The 24,780-nt window shown below is 47.8% G+C and overlaps 1 protein-coding gene across 1 annotated transcript; it reads left to right on the top strand.

Annotated features, from left to right (window-relative positions):
• Positions 1–1,160: 1,160 nt before the first annotated feature.
• ENO1 (enolase 1) lies at positions 1,161–19,187 on the top strand (the record flags this gene model as incomplete). The annotated part of the gene is given in 12 exon segments (NM_001287269.1): positions 1,161–1,199; positions 5,895–5,988; positions 8,611–8,706; positions 11,744–11,802; positions 12,790–12,859; positions 13,540–13,673; positions 14,325–14,547; positions 16,211–16,408; positions 16,815–17,016; positions 17,593–17,701; positions 18,130–18,188; positions 18,706–19,187. Coding segments are annotated over 11 exon segments (1,305 nt in total). The 5' UTR covers positions 1,161–1,199; positions 5,895–5,903.
• Between the last annotated feature and the right edge of the window lie 5,593 nt (positions 19,188–24,780).

Below are 24,780 nucleotides of genomic sequence, written 5' to 3'. Positions count from 1 at the left end.
CCCATCCCCCTCGCAGCCGCATTCCACCCACCAAAACCTTATGAAGGGCTAAATGGCACTGCACGTGTTAGCTGCACAGATCAGTGCCTTATCTTTTGACCCTAAGGCCTGCATTTCATAAGGGGATAATAGAAGTGCAAAAATTCTTGCCGGCGCCGTGACAAGCTAAACTCACTGAATCCTCGCCGCTTAGCACCTAGCTACATGTCTCCAGCACCCCCCTGCCTTTCTTCTCCACAACTGCTTGCCTACGCTTTGTCCTAGCCTCTTCCTTCATCTTTCCTGCAGCCAAAAAAGAGAAGGGAATGGGACTTGTTGCAATTTCCTGATTTCGTCCATGATAGTGTGGACCAAACTGTTGCTTTTCCAGTTTCCTGAGCAAAATGAAAACCCCGAACGACTTCATTTGGGCTTTTCTTCCATCTGAACCAAAGTGTCAGCTTTTGATTTCAGGGTCCTCACCCCAGTTTTTACTACGAGTAACTTTAGGTAAATTTTCTGAATGAAAATCATTCCAAAAGGCAAAATCCAAACAGAGAAACCTTTCCAATTTATTATTATTTGATTGTTATGAATTTCTGCCCGATGCTGGGCTGCATTTGGGGGATAGTTGCAAATCCATCTGGAGGCCCGAAAGGACCTTCCCCAGCAACTTCGTAGTCCCAGAAAGCCAGGCCTGGCTCCAGTCCCGCGGTGGGCTGCCCTGGGGGCTGCTCCTCCGCTTTACCCGGGGCATAACCCTGCTGGCAGCACCCGGCCGCCAACCAGAGGCACCCAAAAGCACCTCTTTTAAAAAGGGGGTTCGGATTTGCAGGCATAGGGCACCCCCGCTCTTTGGGGCGCTGCTAAACCTGAGGGGGCTTTGCTGTGTGCATAGATGTGTGTGTAGGGGTGTGCATGTTTGGGGGGACACAGGGGTTAACCCTTGGCGGCGCGGCCCGCACGCGGCGCGGGGTTTTTCCACGGCGCCTGCACGTCCCGCACGAGCGCAGGGGCGGGGCGGCGCCAGGCCCCGCTGGGCCAATGGGAGGCGGCCGCCGGAGCCGGACGGACCAATGGCGTGGCGGGCCGGGCGGCGCATCTGCATGGGGCGGGTATAGGCGCGCGGGCGGCCGCTCGGCCCACTCTCTGCGAGCTGCCGGCGGAGACGGTCGTGTCGGGTCGTGTCTGGGCGCTGCCACTGCTGCTGCTGGGTCCCGGTGCGTGCGGGCGGGCGGGCGGGCGGGCGGGCCGTGGGGTTGCAGGGAGCGGGGGGCGCTGCGTCTCTCCCCCGCCGCGCCCCGGGCAGCGGGCCGGGCCGGGCCGGGCCGGGCGGGAGCAGGACCAGGACCAGGGCTGTGCGCTGGGCAGGCGGCTTCCCTGCTCCCATCGTCGTCAGCCCCTTCCTCGGCCCTCCTCCTGCTTCCTAGTCCCCATCCTTCCGCTTCTTCCAGTACTTCTTCACCTTCTTCCTCTTCCCTCCTTCCATTTCCTAGTCCCATCCACCCGCCCCCCACCCCTGCATCTGCATCCTCCTCCTATTTCCCCCCTCTGCATCTTCCTCCTCCTCCTTGTTCCTCCTATTTCCCCCCTCTGCATCTTCCTCCTCCTCCTTGTTCCTCCTATTTCCCCCCTCTGCATCTTCCTCCTCCTCCTTGTTCCTCCTATTTCCCCCCTCTGCATCTTCCTCCTCCTCCTTGTTCCTCCTATTTCCCCCCTCTGCACTTTCTACTTCTTTTCCCTCTCTCCATTTCCTTATCCTCCCCCGTGCCCTGAATCCCTCCCTCCGTCCTGGGTTTCACTCCCCTGCCCGTGCAGGCACTGTTGGGTGCAGAGCCAGGGCAAGGGCCTGGTGTTGAAACCGGAGAGCAGAGCAGCCCTAGCAACCCCATTCTGGGCTGCTCCCCTGCCTCGCATACCAGCTCCTCATCTAATCTGGGCAGAGCTAGGGAGTGATTTGCAAGGCCTGCAGGCCCCTGGGTCATGCTGATATCGGCCAGGCCAGGCACGCTGTAGCAGTCAAGCACGTGCTCTTTGCAGTGGGAACTAGACCTCTAGAAACGGCCTCTTATGACTCAGCCGCAGTAATATATGCAGGTTACCTAAGTCCTCCTTTTCCTATGACGTTAGTAGTGCTGAGTAGGAGTGCACCTCCCTGTAGTGAGAACTGAGTCATGCTGTATCGATGGAAGGGAGCAGCTTTCAGGGTGCGTATTTGTGTGCTGTTCTGCAGCCTGCTTCCTCAAAGACTAGATAAAATGCCCCTCTTAATGATTAACGGCCCAAGTGACAGTTTGTCTTGGATACTGCTCAGTCCCCTGGACCTTCTCCTCTCTTGCGACAGTAGCTGCCCTTCAGCCCTGGTTCTCAAATATTGAGTGTATTGCTCGACCAATGTTCTCTGCTAGCGGCTGTCACTGAAATCTGACCATGAAAATAATGAAATGTCCCATTGCTTTTGGAACAGGGTGGGAGGTAATGGCTGTAACCTGATGGGACTCTCCACTGTCTTGATGCACTAGTGAAAAAATGGTGCAAAGTCTCCTTTTGACTGGCATTGGGTTGGTGCAGGTGGTCAGGAGAGGAATTTTAGTCATCCAGACTTTCCGTTAATGGCTACGCTGAGTCACAGGGCAGGGATGCAGGCTTTGAGCTGTGCAGGAAGGAAGCCCTTGTTTCGCTTCCAAAACCACAAATGGAGGCAATGCAGTCCCTGGCCTCCACTTGATTAAAAACATGGACTCCGAACAGTTGGGCATTTCCTGACTTCTGCATTCCCTGCCACACTGGGTGCCAAGCACGGTCCTAAGGGCTGTTGCATGGAAGGCATACAAATGAATGAGCCACGTGCTGTATGTCGAGAGGTGGGATCTGAAGGAGTCCTTGCTAAGGTCATACTCTGACTGCATCTTATCTTGTGGAAGCGATGTGTCAGGACCTCGCCCTGCTGCATTTGCTCATTACCTGGTGTAGGTGAGGTTGCAGACCTCCAGGAAATCCTGTTCAGCACCAAGTGGAAGTTCAAGCAAACTGCTGGTGGCTGTATAACAAAACCTGGGCCCTGCAGAGAGGCAGGACTCTGCCATGGACGTGCCCTTGCGCTTTGGACTGTTTCATCGTCCTCAGCAGCCTGTCATATTGAGCAGCAACGAGTGGCTGTGTCCATCTTAGACCATATTTCCTTACCAGAACAGGGGCGTTTGCATAATGACTTGGCAAGTGTGAGTTAGCCACAGAATCCTTCCCTTTTTTGGCAGTGAAGATGTGGCCTAAAAGTCTCTTCAATCTGTTTAATCCTGAGGTTGAAATTGGCTTAATTTCCCATGCCAGCTGCTTGTGTGATGTACTGTCCCCATACACCAGAATTTGGATGGGACATAAGACATCTGAGAGGCTTGATGCGACAGAATTCGGGATGCTGCAAGTCCCAGCCTAGCGTGTGTTCCCTGCCTGCCTTTTCCTGTCTTCCTAATAGGAGAATTGACCCTGCTCATAGATCAGGAGCAACTTAGTTGCTCAATGTTTCCCTCTTTTTTTGTAACTACCAAGATACAAAGCTGCAGCTGTGCAGACTTTATATTCATGGCTCCATCTCCAAGCACTGAATAGACTCCAGGAACATTTCTGCTTTCCAAATCCTTTTGTAGATGTTGGCTTCTAGAGTCTTTTCTCCCTGGCATGCAACCAGCAACATGAAGTCAGGCAGGCAGGAGCATAGCTGGGTTGAGGTGGCTCTTGTTCTCCTTTCCCCTTCGTGGCTGAGGTCGAGTGAATCGGAGCAGGAGGCACCTGAGCCATGTCGGGTCAGACTATCTGGCAGACGGCTCTGTGCAGTTGTGTAACGCTGCAGCGCTGGAAACTGCATGGCTGCTAAGGAAGGGGAGGGGCTTTGGGGAGGGCATTTTGTCAAGGACGTTGGAGCAATGTGCCTCCTTGTCCGGGACCTTATGAGATGGCCACAGTGAGGAATGCTTAGGAGAAATAGTCTCCTGCTTGTACAAGGGAGAAGTTCACTGCTCCATTTCCTTGTGAACTGACATCTCTCTTGGAAGGTGGGACATCATTTCTTTGATTGCACTGCAGCCCTGAAAATGAAAGCAAGATGCAGCCCATAGGAGAGCCTAATGAGCTCTGCTGTTTAAAAGCAGCCTCAGTTGGATTATAGGGATTTGGGCACAGGGAAAGGAAACGCTACATCATATCAGCAATCAAACATCATGGGAGGGGAGTGTGGGCCCTAAGCTATCCCTGGGAAAAGGCAAGGGAATATAGAGGGGAAGGAGATGCAAGTCAGGATTGTCACGCTGCAGGACATTTTTGTGCAATCACATCTCTACTGCAGATGGCTGTGCAGTCAGACTGAACTTTGACAATCTGTGGCTCTTGCAACAGAGCAGAAAAAGGTGGGGGTTATTTTTTCTTTAAAAAAACCCCCACAAAACAAACCCCCAACAAAAAAGGCTTCTTGTCCCCTTGCTCCTCACTCCCCCATTTCAGAATGAGCCAGACAGCTCACCGAGTTAAAGGGATGAAACAAAATGGCCTCCTTGTGCTGGAGCAGAAGTCGGGAGAGAGGTGATCCCCTTCCTTCTCTGGGAACCATCAGTTACAGCCCTGATCACGGTATTTTAGCAATCTCCTTAAGGCTCTTTGTCCGTTCCCAGAAGCAGTGACCCCACCCCACCGGGATGCAAATGCTGCTAGATAAAGAGTCCGTGTAGAAACTAGCCTCGTTGCTTAAACCATTGTACACGGTTGCTTCCTGGAGTTGGTTTAAAACCTGTCCAGTCTTGCATAACTGCAATAAATGGCATTTATTCTCCTTTAAAACCTAGGCTGAGGACAAGTAATAGGAGCAGAGCCAATCTGCCATTGTCATGTTACTGACAGCACTGTGCTCCCCAGCACTAGCAGATAATCTTTAAAGATTTTTAACAATGAAGACTGGGAGATTTCCCTTTCCTTCCCCCTTGTCAAATGAATTACTCTCTCCACTGCAAGGTTTTCAGCATCCCAGCTAGAGCAGTGTTACTCTGCAGGCTGCTTGTTATACAGCAGGTAGCTTTGGTCCCTTAATAGGTTGAGACATGCAAAGGAAAAGCATGCCAGAATATCTTCTTTTTTTTGGAGGCTCCCTTTGAAACACAGGGGAGGGAGACCTGAAGGGTATATTCACTGTAGTATGCCCTAGTTAATCTGTGCTGCTAGCTCTCTCTAGGTGGCTGGGTACCAGAAGAGCTTTAAATAGAGACAGATTTTAGAGGACGTCATGGCTGATTTAGTAACTGGAGTAGAAAAGGCACTTACCAAAACTGATCTCTTGATCCATGTAAATCAGCATTTGTATACGGCTGCCCATTAGTACTGTTCTGTACAGTTAGGAGTGAACGAGTGATAGGTGCTTGATGGCAGGAAAACAAATGGGGGGACATGGATGGAGAAAATAGGAACTTATATTCTCTGCACCTGCAAATGAGACCTATGCCATATGGAGTACCGATGAAGCGGCTGTTAAAGTTACTTGCCCTTGACTACAATGAATGGGATTGGCAACCTCTGCATTTCAGAGCTTTTCCTTAAGGGGGCTTTACCTACTACCTGTGTGCATCAAGGATGCTTTATTTTTCTCTGGGCTGGTATTTTTCAAAGGAACGTTTGCTTAAATCATTTTGCCACCTTTTTGAAAACTCTTCGGGCCAAATAACCAGTTATGCTATTTGTGAAACACAGAGAAGAAACTTTTTAGCAAAGGAAAAAATACCTGATCTGTGCTTTTTCTTGTAATTTGTTCTTATGTCTGCTAAAGAAAGTGAGTAGCAATATTGACTACGTTGGTGCCACTTAGTGATACCACATGCTTCTGTTTTGTGTCTCCCCCTCCTTAATATGTACTTTTTTTTTCTGTTTTTTTGCAGGTATTCAAAATGTCGATTCTCAAGATCCACGCTCGTGAAATCTTTGACTCCCGTGGGAACCCCACTGTTGAGGTAGATCTCTATACCAGCAAAGGTGAGTTTTCTTTTTCTGAACTCAACTTGAGCTGTTTCTGGCCAGGAGTGTTGCACACCTGCAAGGTGGTCTTCTCCATATTCCAGGGTCTCTTGGGGATGTGAAACGGACTTACATGGAGAGAGATTTAGGAGGAAGAGCTAGATGGTATTCGGTTGGCATATAAAACTTTTTATGCTGTTACTGTTATCTGAGCCGTTCTGGGGGAGGGGGAAGAGAGAACCCCTGAATCTTATGGCTTATTTTGGAAGATGTACACTCAGAGTTTCTCCCTCCAACCCTTTGTGTCTATTTCTGTGATCATTTTAATAGGTTTCTCTGTAGCATGGAGACTACTACACAGGAACCTATCCAGGGAGAAGCTCTGGTTTCAATACCTATCTAGTAGTAACTGGCAGACAGACCAGAGGTTGGCAAATTATCATGGGGTCTCCACTTTTTAGTTTCAAGCCCTCCCAAGTATGAAAGGGTGCTAATTAGTATGCCACAGGCGAGGCTTTCATGTGTTCCTTCTGCTTTACTACTACTCATGCTCAACTCATTAAGCTACACTGGCTATTGAAGCCCAAGGAAGAACTTCCATCCAATTTCCCCACGATGGACTCCGTTGGCCTAATTAAGCTGAGCATGGACAGTGGGGTTTCCAGTGAGTGTGTGCCCATGGTCACGTCCTGTGCACAGACCTGAGAACCTCCCTGTCCTGCAAGCTTTGCCAGCAAGTGATGAGTAGAGATTGGGAAATTGGACTGACGGGGACAAAGCACACTACCAGTGTGACTATTGCTGCCCTGTGCTTGGGTGTTAGAACAAGCTGATGTGCCCATTAATAATGCTTTCTCTGTCCAAGCTGCTGCCTAATGAGTTTGGAAGAGCTAATAATTTTCTCTACGTGTCAGAAAAGTGAGCACTAAACAAGCTTGCTTTTAGTTTGCACAGCTTCCCTTGCAGTCTTTGTGGTTACCAGCAAGTCTGAAGTAGACCTTTTTTACCCATGTCTCCTACAAACCTGCATGGGAATTTCTGAACTTGAAAACAGGGGCTCTAGGAGGGCAGCTTTTAAATGCACTGCCTAGCCTCAAGTGGCCCAATATGCTGTTGCTGGTAGCTTTGTATGCGGCCAGTGGAGCTTACCCTGCCTGAAACAGGGATGAACTTCACTGAGCACTAACTGGGGCAAAGCCCCCAGGTAAGCAACAGCCTTTGGCTCCATGCTTCAACAGCCACAGTGGTGGTTTTAGCTTACTCCTCTGCTCTGCCTCGCCCTTGCCCCTCCCTTTTAAGGTGTATCTCAAGTTCAGCTCTCTAGCGTTTTGACTTCCCTTCAGAAGTGCTGTCTACCACTTCCTGTAGTTGAGCAATCTCTCTTCCTCAGCAGTTAGCTGACTGTAGGCCCCTGGCTGCAATGCAAGCCTAGGGAAAAAAAAAAAATCTATCAATGCCTTTTGCTCCAACACTGCTATTTCAGTGTGGGATGTTTCTAGACTGGGGTGGGCAAAATGCAGCCTGTGGGCTGGATGCGGCCCGCCAGGCCATTCTATCTGGTTCACGGGGCCCCTAAAACATTTAGAAAATTAATATTTATCTGCCCCTGGCTGCCTGTCATGTGGCCCTCAGTGGCTTGGCAAAACTCACTAAGTGGCCCTCTGCCCGAAATAATTGTCCACCCCTGTTCTAGACACTGCTAGACGGCTTCTTTGCTGTAATTGGGGCTGCATAGCTAACCCCTTTCATCTCCCTTGGTCACTGCAAGGTCAGCTCATGCTTCTTAGTAGGTTCTTTTTGTTTAGTGCCCCATATCTGATGAGATCTGACACTTCCATTGTGCTGGTCCATACTAGGGTGGCTTGGTGGAATGAGCACTTACAATAGCTGTAATACATAAATGCTTTCTCTTAATGAGATTTCCCAGACTAATCTCCCTGGTGTAGTGGGATGAGGACAGAAGATCAGTGGGATCCAAGTGGACTCCTTATTTCTAAAGCAAGTGCTCCCTTATTTCCCTACATAGAGCGATCTCAGCAAGGAGGTGGAGTGCCTGGAGCTTATGCTCAGCCTGAGAGGACAACCCTTAAATGACTAGAAAACAGTTCTGGCAATGGGTGAATCCACAGCATGACCTACCCCATCGGGACTAGTCTGAAACAGTTCTTCTGCTTCTGCTAGGAGCCAAAAACTGTATTTGCATTCTCTGTGTTGAGTAAACCCTGGCAGGGATCCTCTTTAATAGGAATTAAGTGATGCTTCTCTGGCTAACTTGAGGCAATTGCCAGTTTCTGCTAGATGCCTCCATTGCTTAGTGACATATGGGTAGTTTATCCATCTGCCTGTGAGTCATGGAGAGCCTGTGTCTGCTGCAGACATAGAGGAGGCAAACTCTTGGGGTTTGTTTGGTTTTTTGGGGTTTTTTAGTTAATCCAGCCTATCTTCCACAAGCCAAGCTGTCTTAATGGGTTAATCATATAGTCTGAAGTTCTATTAGGGAGGAAAGTTTCCTGATTCAGCAAGGAGATCTTGGTGTGAAGAGGATATCTCTAGTGATGTCGCATTAGTGGCCCAGGCACAGGAGGCTCCCTGGGATCTAATTCCCTGTGAGTTACACACTTTTTTTTCTGTTTTAATCAGGTCTGTTCAGAGCTGCTGTTCCAAGCGGTGCCTCAACTGGAATCTATGAGGCTCTGGAGCTTCGTGACAATGACAAGACTCGCTTCATGGGAAAAGGTAAAACCCCGAATTCACTTATTTCTCTGCAGTGTCCAGCCTGAGCTGATGTGCAGGACATGTTGCTGCCAATATGAGAGCGCCAGTTCTTGTGCCAGCTGCCTCCTGTTAGATCACAACAGAGCTGCTTGACCCTCCATCCCATCCTCCCTGCTGTGCATTAACATGATGGTTACTGGCCTACATGAAGTCATTTTAACAGCCAGTTGGGTTGAATCGCTGCATGGAAATGCTCTGATGCTGTGTTCTCAGAGCTCTAGAACAGCTAAAACTGGCAACAGCAAGCCCCTTAAATGCTTGTACTTGCCTAGGTGAGTATACAGAGCTCAGCCGCTCCTGTTTAGCTGGTCCTGGATATCAAGGTATGCAATAGGCTATTTCATCAGTCAGCTTTTGTGTTGCCTTGCATGTGACTTGACACAAGAGAACACTTTACAGAGCACAGAACAGGTGCTGAATGATGGGGATCCAAGCCACCCAGTCCAAGAGCTCATTATCCAGACTTGCTAGCTAGTGGAATGATCGCTGTATAGAGCCTGGAGAGAGCTTGTGGGCTGAGTGCTGAAAACGCTGTCCCCGGAACCATTTGGTAGCAATCTGTGCAGTCTGGTATCAAGTTGAGGAAGAAAAACTAAAATTTCCTACTGATGGCATCTGCAATCCAAAGCAGCTGGTGGGGATGCTGAGCTAATCTTAAAAGGAAGCTTGCCTGTTGTGCTCCAGATTCTCTGCAGATGTTGTCCAGTTCAAAGAACAGCTGCATTTAGTCAACTCCATCTTGTTTGGGGCAGGAGCTTATCTTGCGGGGAGGGCAAAGTTAGCTTTCAAATTGCAGTCTTTAGGATGGGCCTGCAAAAAATACGACCATGAGCTACTGCAGTCCTGATCATGCTGACTTGGAGGGAACTCTTAAGTGATAACTAGTTCTGTCTATAAACAAGTGAAAGTGCCCACAACCATGAAACACTTGGTTTATAAACCATCTGCTTCAGAGGTGCAGAGCTGTTTCTTTCCTGTTGCTGTAAGTAGCCTGTCAATTGAGTAATTAATGCAATCACTTAACATTATTTGCATTGGTGAGGTTTGTATGTTGATATCTGTTACTTCCATTACTCTGGGGTGGGGGGGATCACACATATTTAAAAGCTTTGAAGGCCTCCATGGTGCTGTATATTCTACATGTAGTCAGGTATTCCTGCTGTATATCAGTCGGGAGTGATTAAACTGTTGTTGGTTTTCACTTGAGTGGTGGTTACTGTCCAGGGGGAACTAGATCCAATATAATGCAACATCCATATTGGGAAAGAACAGGGATCTTCATTGGATTATGCCCTTCAATTAAAATAATAAAAGAGCTTAGCCCAAAAGCATAACAATAAACATGGGAATGCAAAAAATTCCCAGCTGGTCAAGACCTGGAGCCCCTCTGGTAGAACAGAAGGACTTGATGTCTCAAATTTAGCCACATCAAGTGCTTGGAAGCACTCCTAGACAAGGAGGGGAAGTCAGATATTTCTCTGTGCAACTAGGATTTTGAGGGCTTATCTGTTGCTGCTGGCGATTCTGTATATGGAGCCCCAGCCCTCTGCTTGAAATTACATCAATGTTCATCGGTAGCAATCCTGTCTGAAGGCTGTTTTGTATCGGGCAAGGAATGAGATGCAGGAGCAACAGGCTCTCAGATCTCCAATAAAGAATGAAGGGAAATTAACTGAAGTCTGAAGCTTTCTGAGCAGATGGCAGGCAAGAGCCTCTGTTAAATAATGCAGGTTGAATCTGCCTTCACTATTCTTAGCCAGTTTTATTTAACCGACTTGCTCAATGTCCTCTGAACAAAGGAGCCTTTTGTAACAGCTACTAGCTTGCATCTTGTTTGAGAGCCCTTATCACAAGAGAGGGGGGTGTGTGCACTGCTGAATTTTTCTTTATCCTATGCTGATGGAGAAAAAGCAGTCTATCAGGGTTTTGGGGGACTGATCTCTTGTAATGGCAAGCTGTGTATTTTGCAGGCACAACTGACTTGCTGGGTTGTTTTGATTCTGGGTTGAACAGCTGGGCTGATCCTAGCTGTGTACAGAAGTAGCATGGCTGTGTGTGCTGATCCTGCATCTGTCCTTCTCCTTTCATTCGTTTGTTCATTAAAGGAAAATGTTGGCGCATGGGCAGCATCTTGTACTGGCGGGCAGCTGCTTCAGCCAAGGACAGAACTCTGATACCTGCACCCATGTTCTGAGGACATGACCTGGCTGCAGATATTTAAACAAATGCAAATTGGCCCTTTTCTTAAATCCCCATTCCCTTGCCTCCTTTCCCACCCCTGCTACTTAAAGAACCTGAAGGCCTTTCCTGAAAGTTGTCATGATCAGTCAATGAAGGCCTGAAGTGCTGCAAATTTCCTAGTAGGTTCTGGAACTGGGCAAGATTCCTGGGGGGCATAATCAACCAGGATTGGCTGGAGAAGAATAACTTGCACTGTCTTGTGACCTCTTTGCTTCTATCTGCTGCTGAGGATAGGGCATTCTGCTAGCCTGAGATGGCCTGCTAGCCTGAGAGATGGCCACAGTCCTTCCCAGGCTTGCCTCTGACCTTTTTTTTTTCCTCTTCCTCCTTCTGCACGGTCTGCTTTGTTCTTCTATGGGCTTTCATCTCTTCCTTTACTCTTGTCCATTTCACTCTGTCAGGTGTATCCAGAGCTGTTAAGTATGTTAACGAGTTCCTGGCGCCAGCATTGTGTACTCAGGTAATGGATGCGTGTTTCATTGCAACCTGTCACATGGACAGATTTCTCCAGTGCATGGTCTTGCAAACTAACCTTCCAGCAGGCATTCTTAGATGATGGCTATTTTCCATGATATAACTTGCCACACACCTGAGCTCATGACCAGAAAGCATTTAGATTTGGCATTGAAAACCAAGGTTTGATGGGTGGAAAAGAATGGCATAGGGTGGTTGGGGTGGGATTTCTCTCTAGTGATCATCTATTAATGCCTGCTTGGCCTGTGTTTGATCAGTGATTTGATGTGCTTGTTCCTTCCAGGTGTCTCAAAAGCTGTTGCGCACGTCAATAAAACAATTGCACCCGCACTGATTAGCAAGGTAGGAGCATTCATTATTTAACTAACACCAATTAATGCAAATGCAGCATTTCTCAGTAGTAACTGGTTTTGCCCCCCCTAAATGGTCCTTTACTGATAAGTAGCTGGCCTTTGTGCGAGTGCATGAGAACAAGCTCCCTTCTAAGGACAATAACAGCATCCACTCAGTGCAGCTATAACCCGGAGTTACCCAAAATGTCCTCTGACTTAGTCTGTGGCAACATCTCTATGTTGCAGCACACAGATCCACCTTGTGAATGTTCAGTGCACGCTCACTCCTAATGCCAAAAACTCAAAACCCATCTTGTGTAAAACTTGGCTCTTAAAAGCTTAAAGACTGGGATTTCACTTTCAGTGTAGTTTATCAGCCTGGCCTGATTCAGAGTCAGTTATCCAAGCCAACTTATTTTTAGTGGCATCCACAATAAGTGGTATAGTTGCAGTGGCAACAACCTCTGGAGACAAGTCAAATAAGCTTTCCCCCTCCTAACTTTTGATGGGTGTGAAAATTTGAGTGAACTAGAGTCAGTCACCCTTATTTACAGTCTAAATGAGAAATGTGCAGCTGTACTTGTCCCTCTCGTGGTTTGGGGTAGAGATGGAGGGGGAAGGCTTACTTGACTATAAAGTGAGGATTAAGAATTTCCTTCAGAGCTTGGAAGTAATGCATTTGGGGCTCAGCAGGGGTGGGGGGGTTTTCATCACCTGCCTCTTTGAACTTATCCAGGTCTACTTGATTACAGTTTATACCTAACTAGAAGCCAGTAGCCATTCATATAGTAAAACTAGCTTCCCTGCTCTGCCATTGCGTACAGTGTTGTCCTCCTGGGATTGTAAATGACTGGGAGTTGCAAACTTTGCATCTCTTTAGGCCTCCAGCTAATAGCAGCCCTTGAAGTTGAAGTGGTGAAGAAATCCACAGGCTGGCAGGTGACACAGTATGGTTTTATTTCTCAGTGGGGTTTCACCTTGTCCTTCTCTTCTGTAGAACATCAGTGTTGTGGAGCAGGAGAAGATTGACCGACTGATGCTGGAAATGGATGGATCGGAGAATAAGTGTAAGTGGCTTGCTCTGCAGACTTGCTTGCTTGGCAGCAAGTGTGTCCTGGATTGTCATGTGAAGGCAATGCAGTTTCTGAGCAGTAGTCAGAACAGTGTTGTATATGTGCGTATCCCCTACCTGGGGGAAACAAGCTTAGCTCCTTGCAGAGGGGCTGTGAGCAGTGGAGGCTCAAACCCAAGTCTTCATTTATCTACTTGGCTCATCTGCTTATCTCTTCACACTGTGAGGCACCCTTTAATGGAACTTGTGGTACTTCAGGGTGCTCTGGCACACTGGTTGGGAATTGCGCTCTGCACCATGGCCCTCATTACTTTTACCACGATCCCTGTTGGCCCAGAAGAATAGTTATTGATAAAGGAGGTGCCTACTCCCTTTACTAGTCTACCGATAGGATTGTGGGCTCTATGTGCTGGTAGTTTGTTGGTCCATGGGACAGAATTTGGCATGTTCAGAAATAATGAAAGCCCCTCAGTAAATGGAATTGAACCAAGTGAGAGTGAAGAAGGGAGCTTGGGTTTGAGACTACCTAGGTTGTGGTCAGTGGCTCAAACACTGGGTCATTTATAGATTATAAAATTAAAGCCATAATCCCATTAACATAGCTGACTTCCTCTGAGGTGAGGTGGTTTTGAGCTGTATAATACACCAGGTAACAGTTTCCCTGTTCTGTTCCAGCCAAATTTGGTGCTAACGCCATTCTGGGCGTGTCTCTGGCCGTGTGCAAAGCTGGTGCTGCTGAGAAGGGTGTGCCCCTCTACCGTCACATTGCTGATCTTGCTGGGAATCCTGAAGTCATCCTGCCAGTTCCTGTAAGTCTTTAGTTTTGCTGCTTTCCTGATGTTCCTTTCCTATTTTTTGGTGGGAAGGGATTTTCCAAAATGCCAGAAGGACCGAGAGTGTGGCGTTGCAAGATTATGGGACTTCTGCTTCTCGTTGGCTTCTCATAATCTACTCCCCCCCACCCCCCACCCCAAATGACACCAAAGCTGCAGCAGGGTGCATATCAGCACAGTACTGTTGACTTTGGAGAAGAGTTCAACTACTAGCTTGGTCAAAAGGTCCCTTGCTAAATCTCTTTCAGAACCTAAGCTGTGGTTGAGGGTGCAGATAAAGCAGACAGTGTCGCAAGACTTGTGCTGCAACGTTCTTGGTACCCTATTTAGGAAAATGAGTAAGCCTTTAGTGCAGAGTGAGAAGTGTCCAGGGTGAGTGAACCAATAGCTTGGGGGCTTGAGGGCAGGAGTAAGGTCTGTGAGTCATTACCTGCGTTGGCACTGACCTTGGTTAGCCAAGAATTGGACCCAAAAGAATAGCTGGTTTGGACAGCAGACTGTTCCCTGCGAAGGGAAAGGAGCATCATACGAAACCACTTAAATTTTATATTGGTTGTGGATAAAAATGGGAAATACAGTGTTCCCAGTGGAGAGCTGACCCTGACCTCTATTCCTTTCCTTTCGAAGGCTTTCAATGTGATCAATGGTGGCTCCCATGCTGGCAACAAGCTGGCCATGCAGGAGTTCATGATCCTTCCTGTTGGTGCTGAGAGCTTCAAGGAAGCCATGCGCATTGGTGCTGAGGTCTACCACAACTTGAAGAATGTCATCAAGGAGAAATATGGAAAGGATGCGACCAATGTGGGTGATGAGGGTGGCTTTGCTCCCAACATCCTGGAGAACAAAGAAGGTAAAAAGCAGAGTTGAGCTTGGAGAGTCAAACTCTGGTATCACATATTAGTGGCAGCAGGGCTGGACTTGCTTTGGCAGAGCACAGGCTCTAAATCTCTTGGACTGTTGTCACAGTCTCTTTGACTATTGTCCTTGCTGTTCCTTTTTAATGGACTTTGAATGACATGTCAGCTAGTCCAATCTCCTACAGCTTTCTTGGGACAAACTTGATGTACTGGGTACTATTTACTGCCACTTGCACAAGACCAAGCTTCCCACTATCGGAATCTTCCCGGGCTCTGCCTGGATTGTAACTAATAGAGCCATCCCGTGAACTTGTGCAGCTGAAAGGTAGCTTGGATTTTAGTGACTTGCTGCAACTTCATTCCTGTGTTGCCTTCATGGAGGACAGTCATGTCCTGCTCAGGAGCATTGGGGTGGGGGGGGGTACTAGAAAGGGGTAAACATGTTAACATCCATCTTAGTTGGGTGTGAACACTTGAAGAGAATTTGTTGTCGCTGGTCTGCCCTCAACCCTGCCTCCCTTGTGGTGGCGGGGATGTCTTAAGTTACTTTTTGGCAGCATGCAGCCTGACAAGCAGAGTGAAGGAGTGGAACAAACCGACCTCTGTTCCAGTGCCGCAGTTGCTGAGGCAGCACAAGTCTCTGGGAGCAAAGCCGCCTTTCCAGTTATGTGGAAAGTGCCTTCATCTGCGCCTAGCAGCATGCAGCAGCCATCTGCCAAGCAGTGAGGAGGGGAGCCACTTAGCATCCAGTAGGGTGCTAAAGATGTTTCTGTACTACCAGAAAGCTGTTTGCAGTAGAGTCCACAGTTGCCCTCTAAAATGGTGTTCTGCTGAGGTGCCTGAGCAAACATCCAGGGGTTCTCTTTATCTCAAAAGCTGCCATTTCTCCTTAACACTAACTGATAAGATCAGTGCATTTTAACTTTATTCTTCCCTATCCTCCCACCTTTTCTTCCCCTGCCCCCCTTAAGAACTGTGTTAATTATTAGAGTCCTCTTGAATTGTTAAATTCCATCTGGAAATCAGTACTGCTTCTGGTTAATTCTCTTACAGCTCACTCTAGATTACCACCAACACCACTTTACTCTTATCAAATACAGTGTGAAACTTGTTACTGTAAATAATCAGGTGCAGCTGCCACTTGGCTCAGTGTCTGGGAGGAGTGATGGGAGTCTTATTTCTGTCTCATGATGATCACCCAGCAGTCCCCTTTTCAGGCAGCCAAGTGGTGCTGTGTATCAAAGGGCTCTGCAGCCAGGCCTCCTGTCAGGAATAACTGCTTGTATTGCGGGGCTGGAAGGGCGGGGAAGAGCACAACTGCAGCCCTTGGGTTGCGAGAGGAAGGAGGGAAATAGAATCCTGTTTTGCCCCACCACAGAGCAGGCTAAATTTACCACTCCAAACTGCTGCAAGTGGCATACTTTGAAGGGTCTGGGTGCTTGCTGCCACCTACTGTAAACCACCTGGATCTGGAGGTGGATCTTTCAAGTGCAAGTGGGTTTTCACATTCATGTCCATGCTCAGTAGTGTTGAAGGCCGCCATGCGGCTTTCTGTAAGTGGAGCATGAGTCCTCTTAAAGTTTAGATGCATGCACAATACTGAAATGAGCATTAAAGTTTTGGAGGATCACACTAACCCAGGCTCAAACTTTTCAGCTCTGGAGCTACTTAAGAATGCCATCAACAAGGCTGGCTACAGTGACAAAATTGTCATTGGCATGGATGTGGCTGCCTCTGAGTTTTACCGTGATGGAAAGTATGACTTGGACTTCAAGTCTCCTGATGACCCCAGCAGATACATCACTCCTGACCAGCTGGCTGACCTATACAAGAGCTTTGTCAAGAACTACCCTGGTGAGTGGTACTTAGTGGATGGTGATCTGATAAAGGAGTTGCCAAGGGAAAACTATTGGGCCTATGTGCGCTATATTGTAAGACTGGCAAGGATAGAACTACACCAATATTGGAAGTGGAGTTTAAATAGCTCAAGAGAATTGCCTTTCATCTTCTGCCTGGGGTTGGGTATAAAGCCACTAGTTGGGTCCCTTGTGGATCCTGTTAGATGGCTTGTAATGCAGACTCATGTTCAGAGAAGTAGGAGGGGTGGGGAAGAGGCGCATTAGCAGAACCATGGGGCATAACTCAGAGCTCTGCCTCTAAGCTACTCTGCTTTCGTAAGCACCAGGCCTTGTTCAGTGGTATTCCAAGTGGCTGTGGATTCACTTACTCTAACTAAAAGGCAGACTTTTTCTCCTCTCAGTGGTGTCCATTGAAGATCCTTTTGACCAGGATGACTGGGCAGCTTGGAAGAAGTTCACTGCCTCTGTGGGCATCCAGGTTGTTGGTGATGACCTGACTGTAACCAACCCTAAACGCATTGCTAAGGCTGTGGACGACAAGGCCTGCAACTGCCTGTTGCTCAAAGTCAACCAGATTGGCAGTGTGACCGAGTCCCTGCAAGCGTAAGTCACCCTTGCATTTCTGCCCCTGTTCTTCACCCAGAGGAAACAAAGAGGAGGGTTATCCAGTAAGGCCTACAGGGGTTCTTGGCTAATAAAAGCCCTGAAAAGGACAAACCTGCATAGATTTCCTCTCGTTGGCACACTGCAGCTGCTGCTTAATGGAGTAGAATCTATCCAAGCAGTAGCTGAAGCTGTCTTGTTGATGAGTGGAAATTTAAACCAACTTATCCTTTCTGGTGCTAACACTTTTTTTTTTTTTTTTTAATGCAACACAAGTTGCAGACTAACAAATGACTTCCCTGGGTCCTGATAAAAGCAGGATTGAAGTATATTGCATGAAATGCTTCTTACAGCTGTTCCCATTCCACGAGTCATTAAGTGATAGTGGGCTAGACAGTCTCTTCTCAGAATAAGAATAACTATTGATAATTAGCAGTTCATTGTAATGTTTGGGGCAAAATGCACCAACTGCATGGGAGAAACTATTTGTTTGGCACTCATAGCCTCTGGACAAATGTAGACTGTCCAGCAATGGCTTTGTAGCACAGGCTCTTATTCTTATCTTACTCTCTTTAGCTGCAAGCTTGCCCAGTCCAATGGCTGGGGTGTGATGGTGAGTCACCGTTCTGGAGAGACTGAAGATACCTTCATTGCTGACCTGGTGGTTGGTCTCTGCACTGGACAGGTCAGTACCTAGACCTGAAATGACTTTCCCTGTGATTAGTAAGTAAATGGGCTATGTTAGTAGCATCTGATGCACAGACTCTTCCACTCCCACCTCCCCCACATTAATCTTGTGTATGGAGGCCTAACTAGAAGCTCTAAAGAAAAATACCAGAATTCTTCTTTCCTCATAAGCCAAGAGATTTCCTTGTGGCATCACTAATAAATCTGTGACTACTTCATATCAGCTGCTGATTCACTAATTCTTTAAGGCTTGTCATTAGTCTTACTACTAGTTTATATGGCAAAAAGCAGGGGCAGCTTAGCATGGTGTCTACAGGAATAAGATTCCCCACATTTCTAGCATAAGACAGGAATTCAGTCCTGACTTTTCCTGGCAGGCTCTTATTTAGCCCAGTAGGAACTAACTTCCCAATGCTTGTCTTTCAGATCAAGACTGGTGCCCCTTGTAGATCTGAGCGTCTGGCTAAGTACAACCAGATCCTGAGGTGAGGATGGGAAGGGGCATACTGGACAGGGGCTGGCTGGGGGCAAATAAAAATCTAGGTAGTGGCCTTGTTTTAGGAACCAGACATAATGTTCATGTGACAATTGGGCCTCTGGCTGTTCTATGCTACATCTCTGCTGCATCTCTCATGGTTCAGGGAAGCAAGCCATTACAGTGGCAGAATAAGGGATGTGCTAACACAGGCTGAGAACTCCTTACTTAAACTTTAGGGGCATGTAAGAGGATGCTACCATTGATGCAGATCTCTACAAGTAAGCAGTTAAGCACTGGGATGTGGGCTTGTTCTGAAACCACCTAGTAGTGGTAGCATATGCTAGGTTGAATGTGAGGTTTGCAGCAGCAATGTCACAGGAGGAATTTGGACACCACCTGCACAGCTGAGGATGTTAGTCTTCCTAATGCAGCACTGCTGTCGGGGAGGGGGGCTTCACACCAGTTGTACAGGTAGGCGTGCCATATTCTCTGCTTGCACTCAAACCTGTTTCTATCCCAAACAGAATTGAAGAGGAGCTTGGCAGCAAGGCGCGTTTTGCTGGCAGGAACTTCAGGAACCCCCGCATCAACTAAGCTGAGCTTGTCAGGCAGCCGCTGTTCCGGATAAAAGCACTAGTCGCCTAATTAGCTCACAATTCCCTGTACTAGAAGGAAGGGCAGCTGAAGGAACAAGACCTGTTTGCAGGTCCTCTTACCCAAGACACCCTAGATGACTTCACCTAGTATGTTTTGTTTTGTTTTTTTCCCCAGCTCTGACCTGTTGTTCTTAAGCACTTCTGCTTTTGTAGAACAGTCCTTGTGGGGGAGTTTCTGTATTAAAAACCCTCTTGGAACAATGTATAAAGGCTCCGCTCTGACCTCGCGACTGTGGGCTTAAAACACTTTCACCCCCATCTCAATGTGTGGAGCCTTGTAACTTGGCAGTGCAGCCCCAGGTACCTGCAAACAAACTGTAGTGTTCTTGTGAGGTAAAATAAAAGCATACAACAGTCCCAGCAAGGTGTGGCTTCATGTTTTGTTTCATAGAAAGTCTTTCTAGGGGTAGGGGAAGAGATGCATTATAACTCGTGCATGCACACACTCTGCTGAAGGTGCTTTCCTTGGGTATCGGCTCAAGTGGGGCTCCTGGCACTTCTTGATTCTAGGTAAAAGACTGCTTTTACCCTCCATATTCATGGTTGTGCGGTGAGTTCTCTGCCTTCCTGTTCAGAGTTCACTTTGACTCAGTCACTCCCTGTTCCTGTTGTGGTGAAAGACTTGAGACCTCTCTTCTAATATCTTGTATGCCATCTTCTCTTCTTGTCTCTCAATCTGGCTAGTGGCAGTGAGCTGGCATTTCTCTCAAGCACTTGATCCAAGTGGACAGCATGCTCCCAGGTCATTGGCTATTGTATGCCTTGGCTTCTGGGTTTTGTTTCAGTGGGGTCCCTAGATGGGAGGGGGGAATCTCACTGGATGGAAGCTGCTGTGATTTTAGTGGGAACCTCTCCTCTCAAACATGCTGCAGTTGCTTGTATGGAGTTAAGCACTGTTTTAACACCAGAAGGTAACCACATCCACTGCACCTGCCAGCATGGACTGGTGTTCTGCATAACAGGTTATTTTAATGCTGCACATACTGCATGACTTAAGGTGGTGTAGTAGTGTTTTCTTTTTCTATCCACTGCATTTTGGGATGGGACTCAAATACCCGCAGAGGGGAATTGTAGCAACAAACACCCATTCGTACTCCAACCAGGATGGGTGTCTGGTCCTAACAGACAAGGTTGTGAGCCTTTTACTGTACAGGGTTGTTGGTTGGTTGTAGCTGTGTTGGTCTAAGGACACAGGCAGATGTAAAGAACCTTGTTCAACTGTAAAAGATGTCTGTAGCTTTCATCCACAGTAACAGACTTAAGCCAAGGTCTGCCTTCACTGAACTCTGGGATGGGATCCCTTCTTAACCATTATGCTGATTAACCTTTAACTTTTACTTGGCATTTCATGCATATGAATGTTCACAGGGGAGGGCTTGTTAGGGTAGTATCTTTTTTTTATTAGACCAATTGTCTAATTGGGATAAAGTTAGACAAGCTTTCAAATGCAAGACATTCTTCACAGATAGACTTGGCCTCCTTTTGTCAAGCCAGTTTCCTGCCTGGGAGCATTGAAAGCCTCCACGCAACAAAAAAGAAACAGCTACTCAATGACTCGCCCTCTATCTTAAGCCAGGATCAATAAGAAAAAAGCACTTCCACAAGATGCTCTTATTTCCCTTCCTTAGATGCAGGTTGCTGGCCAGGACAAGACTTCTGAGGGTCTGATCTGTGGGTTGTGGGGGACACTATGGGCAAATAAAACTTCTTTAAGCCTGTTTTAGTATCCCGTAATCTGTACAGAAGGTGTTTGCTGTATAAAATGTTTACCTGTAAACTTTGAAGCAAAGAGCCATGCTGATATCAGATCAGCTACCAGCACATGCAAGCCTTTTGTTTCACCCTCAGTAAGAGCTGCCATCTTACCCAATACCAAAAGTCCAGAGAGAGACTCGCTGGCACCTTTTTTTGGGGTGGGGAGGAGAACAATTTGGCTATTAAAACTGGGAAATACCGGTATTAAGTATCTTAAATATTAAAGGGACAGGATGATAACTGGATGGGCATGTGGAGCTAGCTCAGCACTAACATGTGCTGATCTGATTGGCAGGAGCTGTAAGAAATATTAGCAAATTTGCCTCTGAATTGATCTTCCTGGCAGGCTGCTTACTTTCTGGGGGAGACTGGGAGGAAGGGAAATAAACCCTTCTCCCACATTTGGCAACTAACAGTTTAATGTTTTAACTGCTGCTGATTTTCATTTGCCCCATGTGCCTGGAATCTGCAATGCCCTTAAAAAGGGGTTTTACAGTATTACTCCACAGACCAGCAAACTGAAGCCAGTGCACAAAAGCTGAGCAATCCTTGCTACTAGTAGTTTTTATTTTCTGAACTGACTGGGATTGCAAGGGGAAGATTAATCTCCTTCAGATTCACTTTTAATGACTGTTTCACTACTCTTAATGCCAGCAATTTAAAAAAGAAAAAACCCAAAACTCATCACCTAGGTGGAGGGCAACAGTGCCCTCCTGTGGATAGTTCCATTGATTATTGCTAGAAGTCAGTTTTGAAGTAGAAAATTACCTGTTTTTCATATTAAAAGATAATTGGAAGACCATAGACGCACACAATTAACAATGTGTGTTGGAAAAACTGAAAGCACTAATGGTTTATGATAAATGTTTTTACCTAAAAGGCTAGATTTGTGTGCATCTCTTCAATGATGGGTAGAGAAAGCAGCCTTTTAGTAATTGCCGTATAAACCAGGGCAGTATAAAGACCTATAGAATGAGGATTAGAAACATCCTCATATGGGGGACACAATGCATGGATTGTAGCAGCCACCTACCAGCACTATCTAGGTGTCATCCAGATACCTCTGCAGTATTGAATCTGTTTCTTGGTGGTGTTCTCTCTGGGGAGGGAGGCTAGCATAGTCCTGGCTTCCAACTCTGGCTTTGCCGCTGACTTCCTGAGTGACCATGGGCAAGACATTTTACCTCTCTCAGCTCCAGTTTCTGTGAAATGTAGATTATAATCTCTCAAACTACAGAAGCATTGTGAGGAATGAGTAGTGATAAAAATTCATCATTCCTCTGTTTTGCATGCTAATGCTTTTTTGGCTGGAATGTATGTCTCCATTCCACTGTTGCTGCATGCTTGTACCATGACAGATTTCATAGACATTAGGGCTGGAAGGGACCTCACAAGATCATTGGGTCTAGCCCCCCGCCCAAAGGGCAGGAAGTCAGCTGGGGTCAGATGATCCTAGCAAGATAGGCATCTGAGTGGGGTTTGTTTTTTTGTGTTGTTTATTTTTTTTTGGGGGGGGGGGGGTGTTTTTTTAAAGTAGCTAGAGTAGGTGCTTGCACAACCTCTGGGGGGAGTCTATTGCAGGCCCTGGGGTCTTGGACAGTAAAGAAGTTTTTCCTCGTGTCCAGCCTAGAACAGTCTTTCAGCATTTTGTGACGGTTGGACCTTGTCTTGCCCTGGTGAGCAGATTCTCCCAGTTCCCCGTGCACCCCCCTGTGCCTACACTTCTCCAGGCTGAAGAGTCCCATGTCTCTCAGCCTGTCCTCATAAGGCCTGCTTTCTTGTCCTCTAATCATGCACGTAGCTCTCCTCTAGACTCTCTCAAGCTTCTCCACATCCGTTTTGAATTGTGAAGCATAGGACTGGACAGTATTCCAGCTGTGGTCTCACCAAGGCCAAGTAAAGCAGGAGGATAACTTCCCAGGTCTTGCTTGAGATGCATCAGTAGATGCAAGCCAAGTTTTGTTCGCTTTGCTGGCTGCGGCATTGCATTGCTGGTTCACGTTCATCTTGTGGTCTATCATGACCCCCCAAGTCTCTTTCGGTTGTGGTGCTAGTGAGTGTTGCACTGTCAAGCCTATAAGTGATGTGAGTTTTTCCTCCCGAGATTGAGAATGGGAGGTGCTCCGTGTTGAATGCCATCAGGTTTTGATCCTCCTACTTTGTAAGCCTGTTGAGGTTGACCTGGATTGCCAGCCTATCCTCTAGGGGAGGGGTAGGCAGCATTTTTTTGGCCGGAGTGCCAAAGGAACGACAATATCTATCTTGGACAGTGCTGGAGTACCAATGTGCCGGAGCAGCTGTTTGCAGCCTCCCCGCTACAGCCGGCCCAAGGAGCCCAGTTGGCTTGCAGCCTCCTAGCCACCTGCTGAGAGCAGCCTGGGCTCCGTGGCTGGCACTAGCTGCATAGAGCCTGGGCTGGCAGTGGTGCGCCAAGCAAAATGGCCTTGTGTGCCATGCTCAGGACGTGTGCCGGGGGTGGGTGACCGCGCTTCCCCATAGCTTGGTGTCAACAGTGAACTTGGCCAGCTGCTTTCGACACCAGAGTCCAGATTATTTATAAACACATTGAAGAGCACAGATTTGGGCCCAAGGCATGCCACTAGTCCCCACACGCCATGCTGATTCGGTTCCATCATATCACTCTCTGGGTCTGTCCGCGGAGCCCGTTCCCCAGCCATGGGAACGTGAAATTGTCACGGCTGCAATTCCCCAATTTTTTCATCACCTTGTGATGCCCATACCTGGGATACTACAAAGGAAGGGCGAAGGCTGATATAACTGAATGGCTTTGGGGATAGCTTCCCCTGCCGCAAATATAAAATGCATCCTGGAACCTTTTAAAATGAAAACAGAGAGAATGTAAGAGTTGCAGGGTTTCCACACACAAAACTGAGACTGCTACTATCCCCTACAATGAAGAGGAGGAACTGATTGAAGAGGAAACAGGCCAGACAGGTGTGAGAGGTCCCATGGGAGGGTAGAGCTTGTTTAGGAGAAGGAATATTTCTACTGGGATCTCTCCAAACTGGGACATGGATCTTCAGCTGGGGTAAATTCAGATGCTCACTTCAGTCTGCTTCTTGCAAGCCCTGCTGATTGGTGCTGTGTTAGATGCATCATGGCAGTGAATGCATATGCACCTGACTCGGACCAACTCTTCCCTGCAAAAGCACAATAGCTGAGGCAGGAAATAGCTGGCAGCTTTGCAGGACACTCCTCAGCAGCCATTTCTCCTGAACGGGTTTATTTCCTCAGACCTATTAAGTACTGCATGGCCCAGCCTAAGGCCAGTGCCTCTCTCTTGCAGCCTTGTTCTGTCAGGTATTGGTTGAGGCTGGTTGCTCTCTGAGTAGATTTGAAACCCTGCATGCTTTTTACAGGTGGCTGATCTCTGAATGAGTCCTGGTAAATGAACAAACCAGCTAATTACACACCAATCTTAGCATGGGATTTTTCTTCCTGTCAGAGGCAGTCTCAAGATGCAATGGGCAAACTGGGTGAGCAAAACTTAAATGTTAAAAGAGTATGCCCAGCTGGGGGAGGTGTGGACTGTTCATCACCGGCTACCGAGGGACACTTGCAGGCTTCCTTTGCAATGCACTGTGCCTATGCGCTAGGGCTGTGTGAAGCTTTGGGTGCTGATTTTATTTGGAGGAGATTCAACGTGATTCGATGGCCAAATCTCTGAATCCAAATTGGATCGGGACCAATTCAAAGGTCTGAATTGATTTGGAAAAGATTCGAAGAGCTTTGATGATTTGGGCAGTCCCTGCCCACTGCAGCAGGGAGCTGGACCCAGACTCCGAGCTGGTAAGTAGGGGGCAGGGGAGTGGGGGGAGAGGACCATGGGGGGCCCCTGCCAGCCCCTGTCTGCTCCCCCAGACCCCTCGACCCTCCCGCCCCGTCCACCCTAGGTGCTGCCCAGCGGGGGGGCGATCCCCACATCCCCCACCATGAGGGGCTCTTCCACGAGCCCCCTTACTCCACCCCAGTTACCCTACCCATGGCTGCCCTGCCTGCCCCAGCTCTGGCCCTTTAAAAGAAAAAACCCTCTAACTCAACAACCTCCAAGCCTCCGGGCATCCAAGCCTGCCAAAGGATTGGGAAGTATCTGAAGCCCCAGGCTGGGGTGGAGGATACTTGCTAGTAGCAGGGCCACATATGGTTCCTGAATGACTGAAATGGATT

Source organism: Alligator mississippiensis, chromosome 13 (genome assembly GCF_030867095.1).
Source record: "Alligator mississippiensis isolate rAllMis1 chromosome 13, rAllMis1, whole genome shotgun sequence".
Classification (NCBI taxonomy): Eukaryota; Metazoa; Chordata; order Crocodylia; family Alligatoridae; genus Alligator; species Alligator mississippiensis.
Note: the sequence above shows the minus strand (reverse complement) of the source record. Positions and strands in the feature narration are given on the sequence as shown.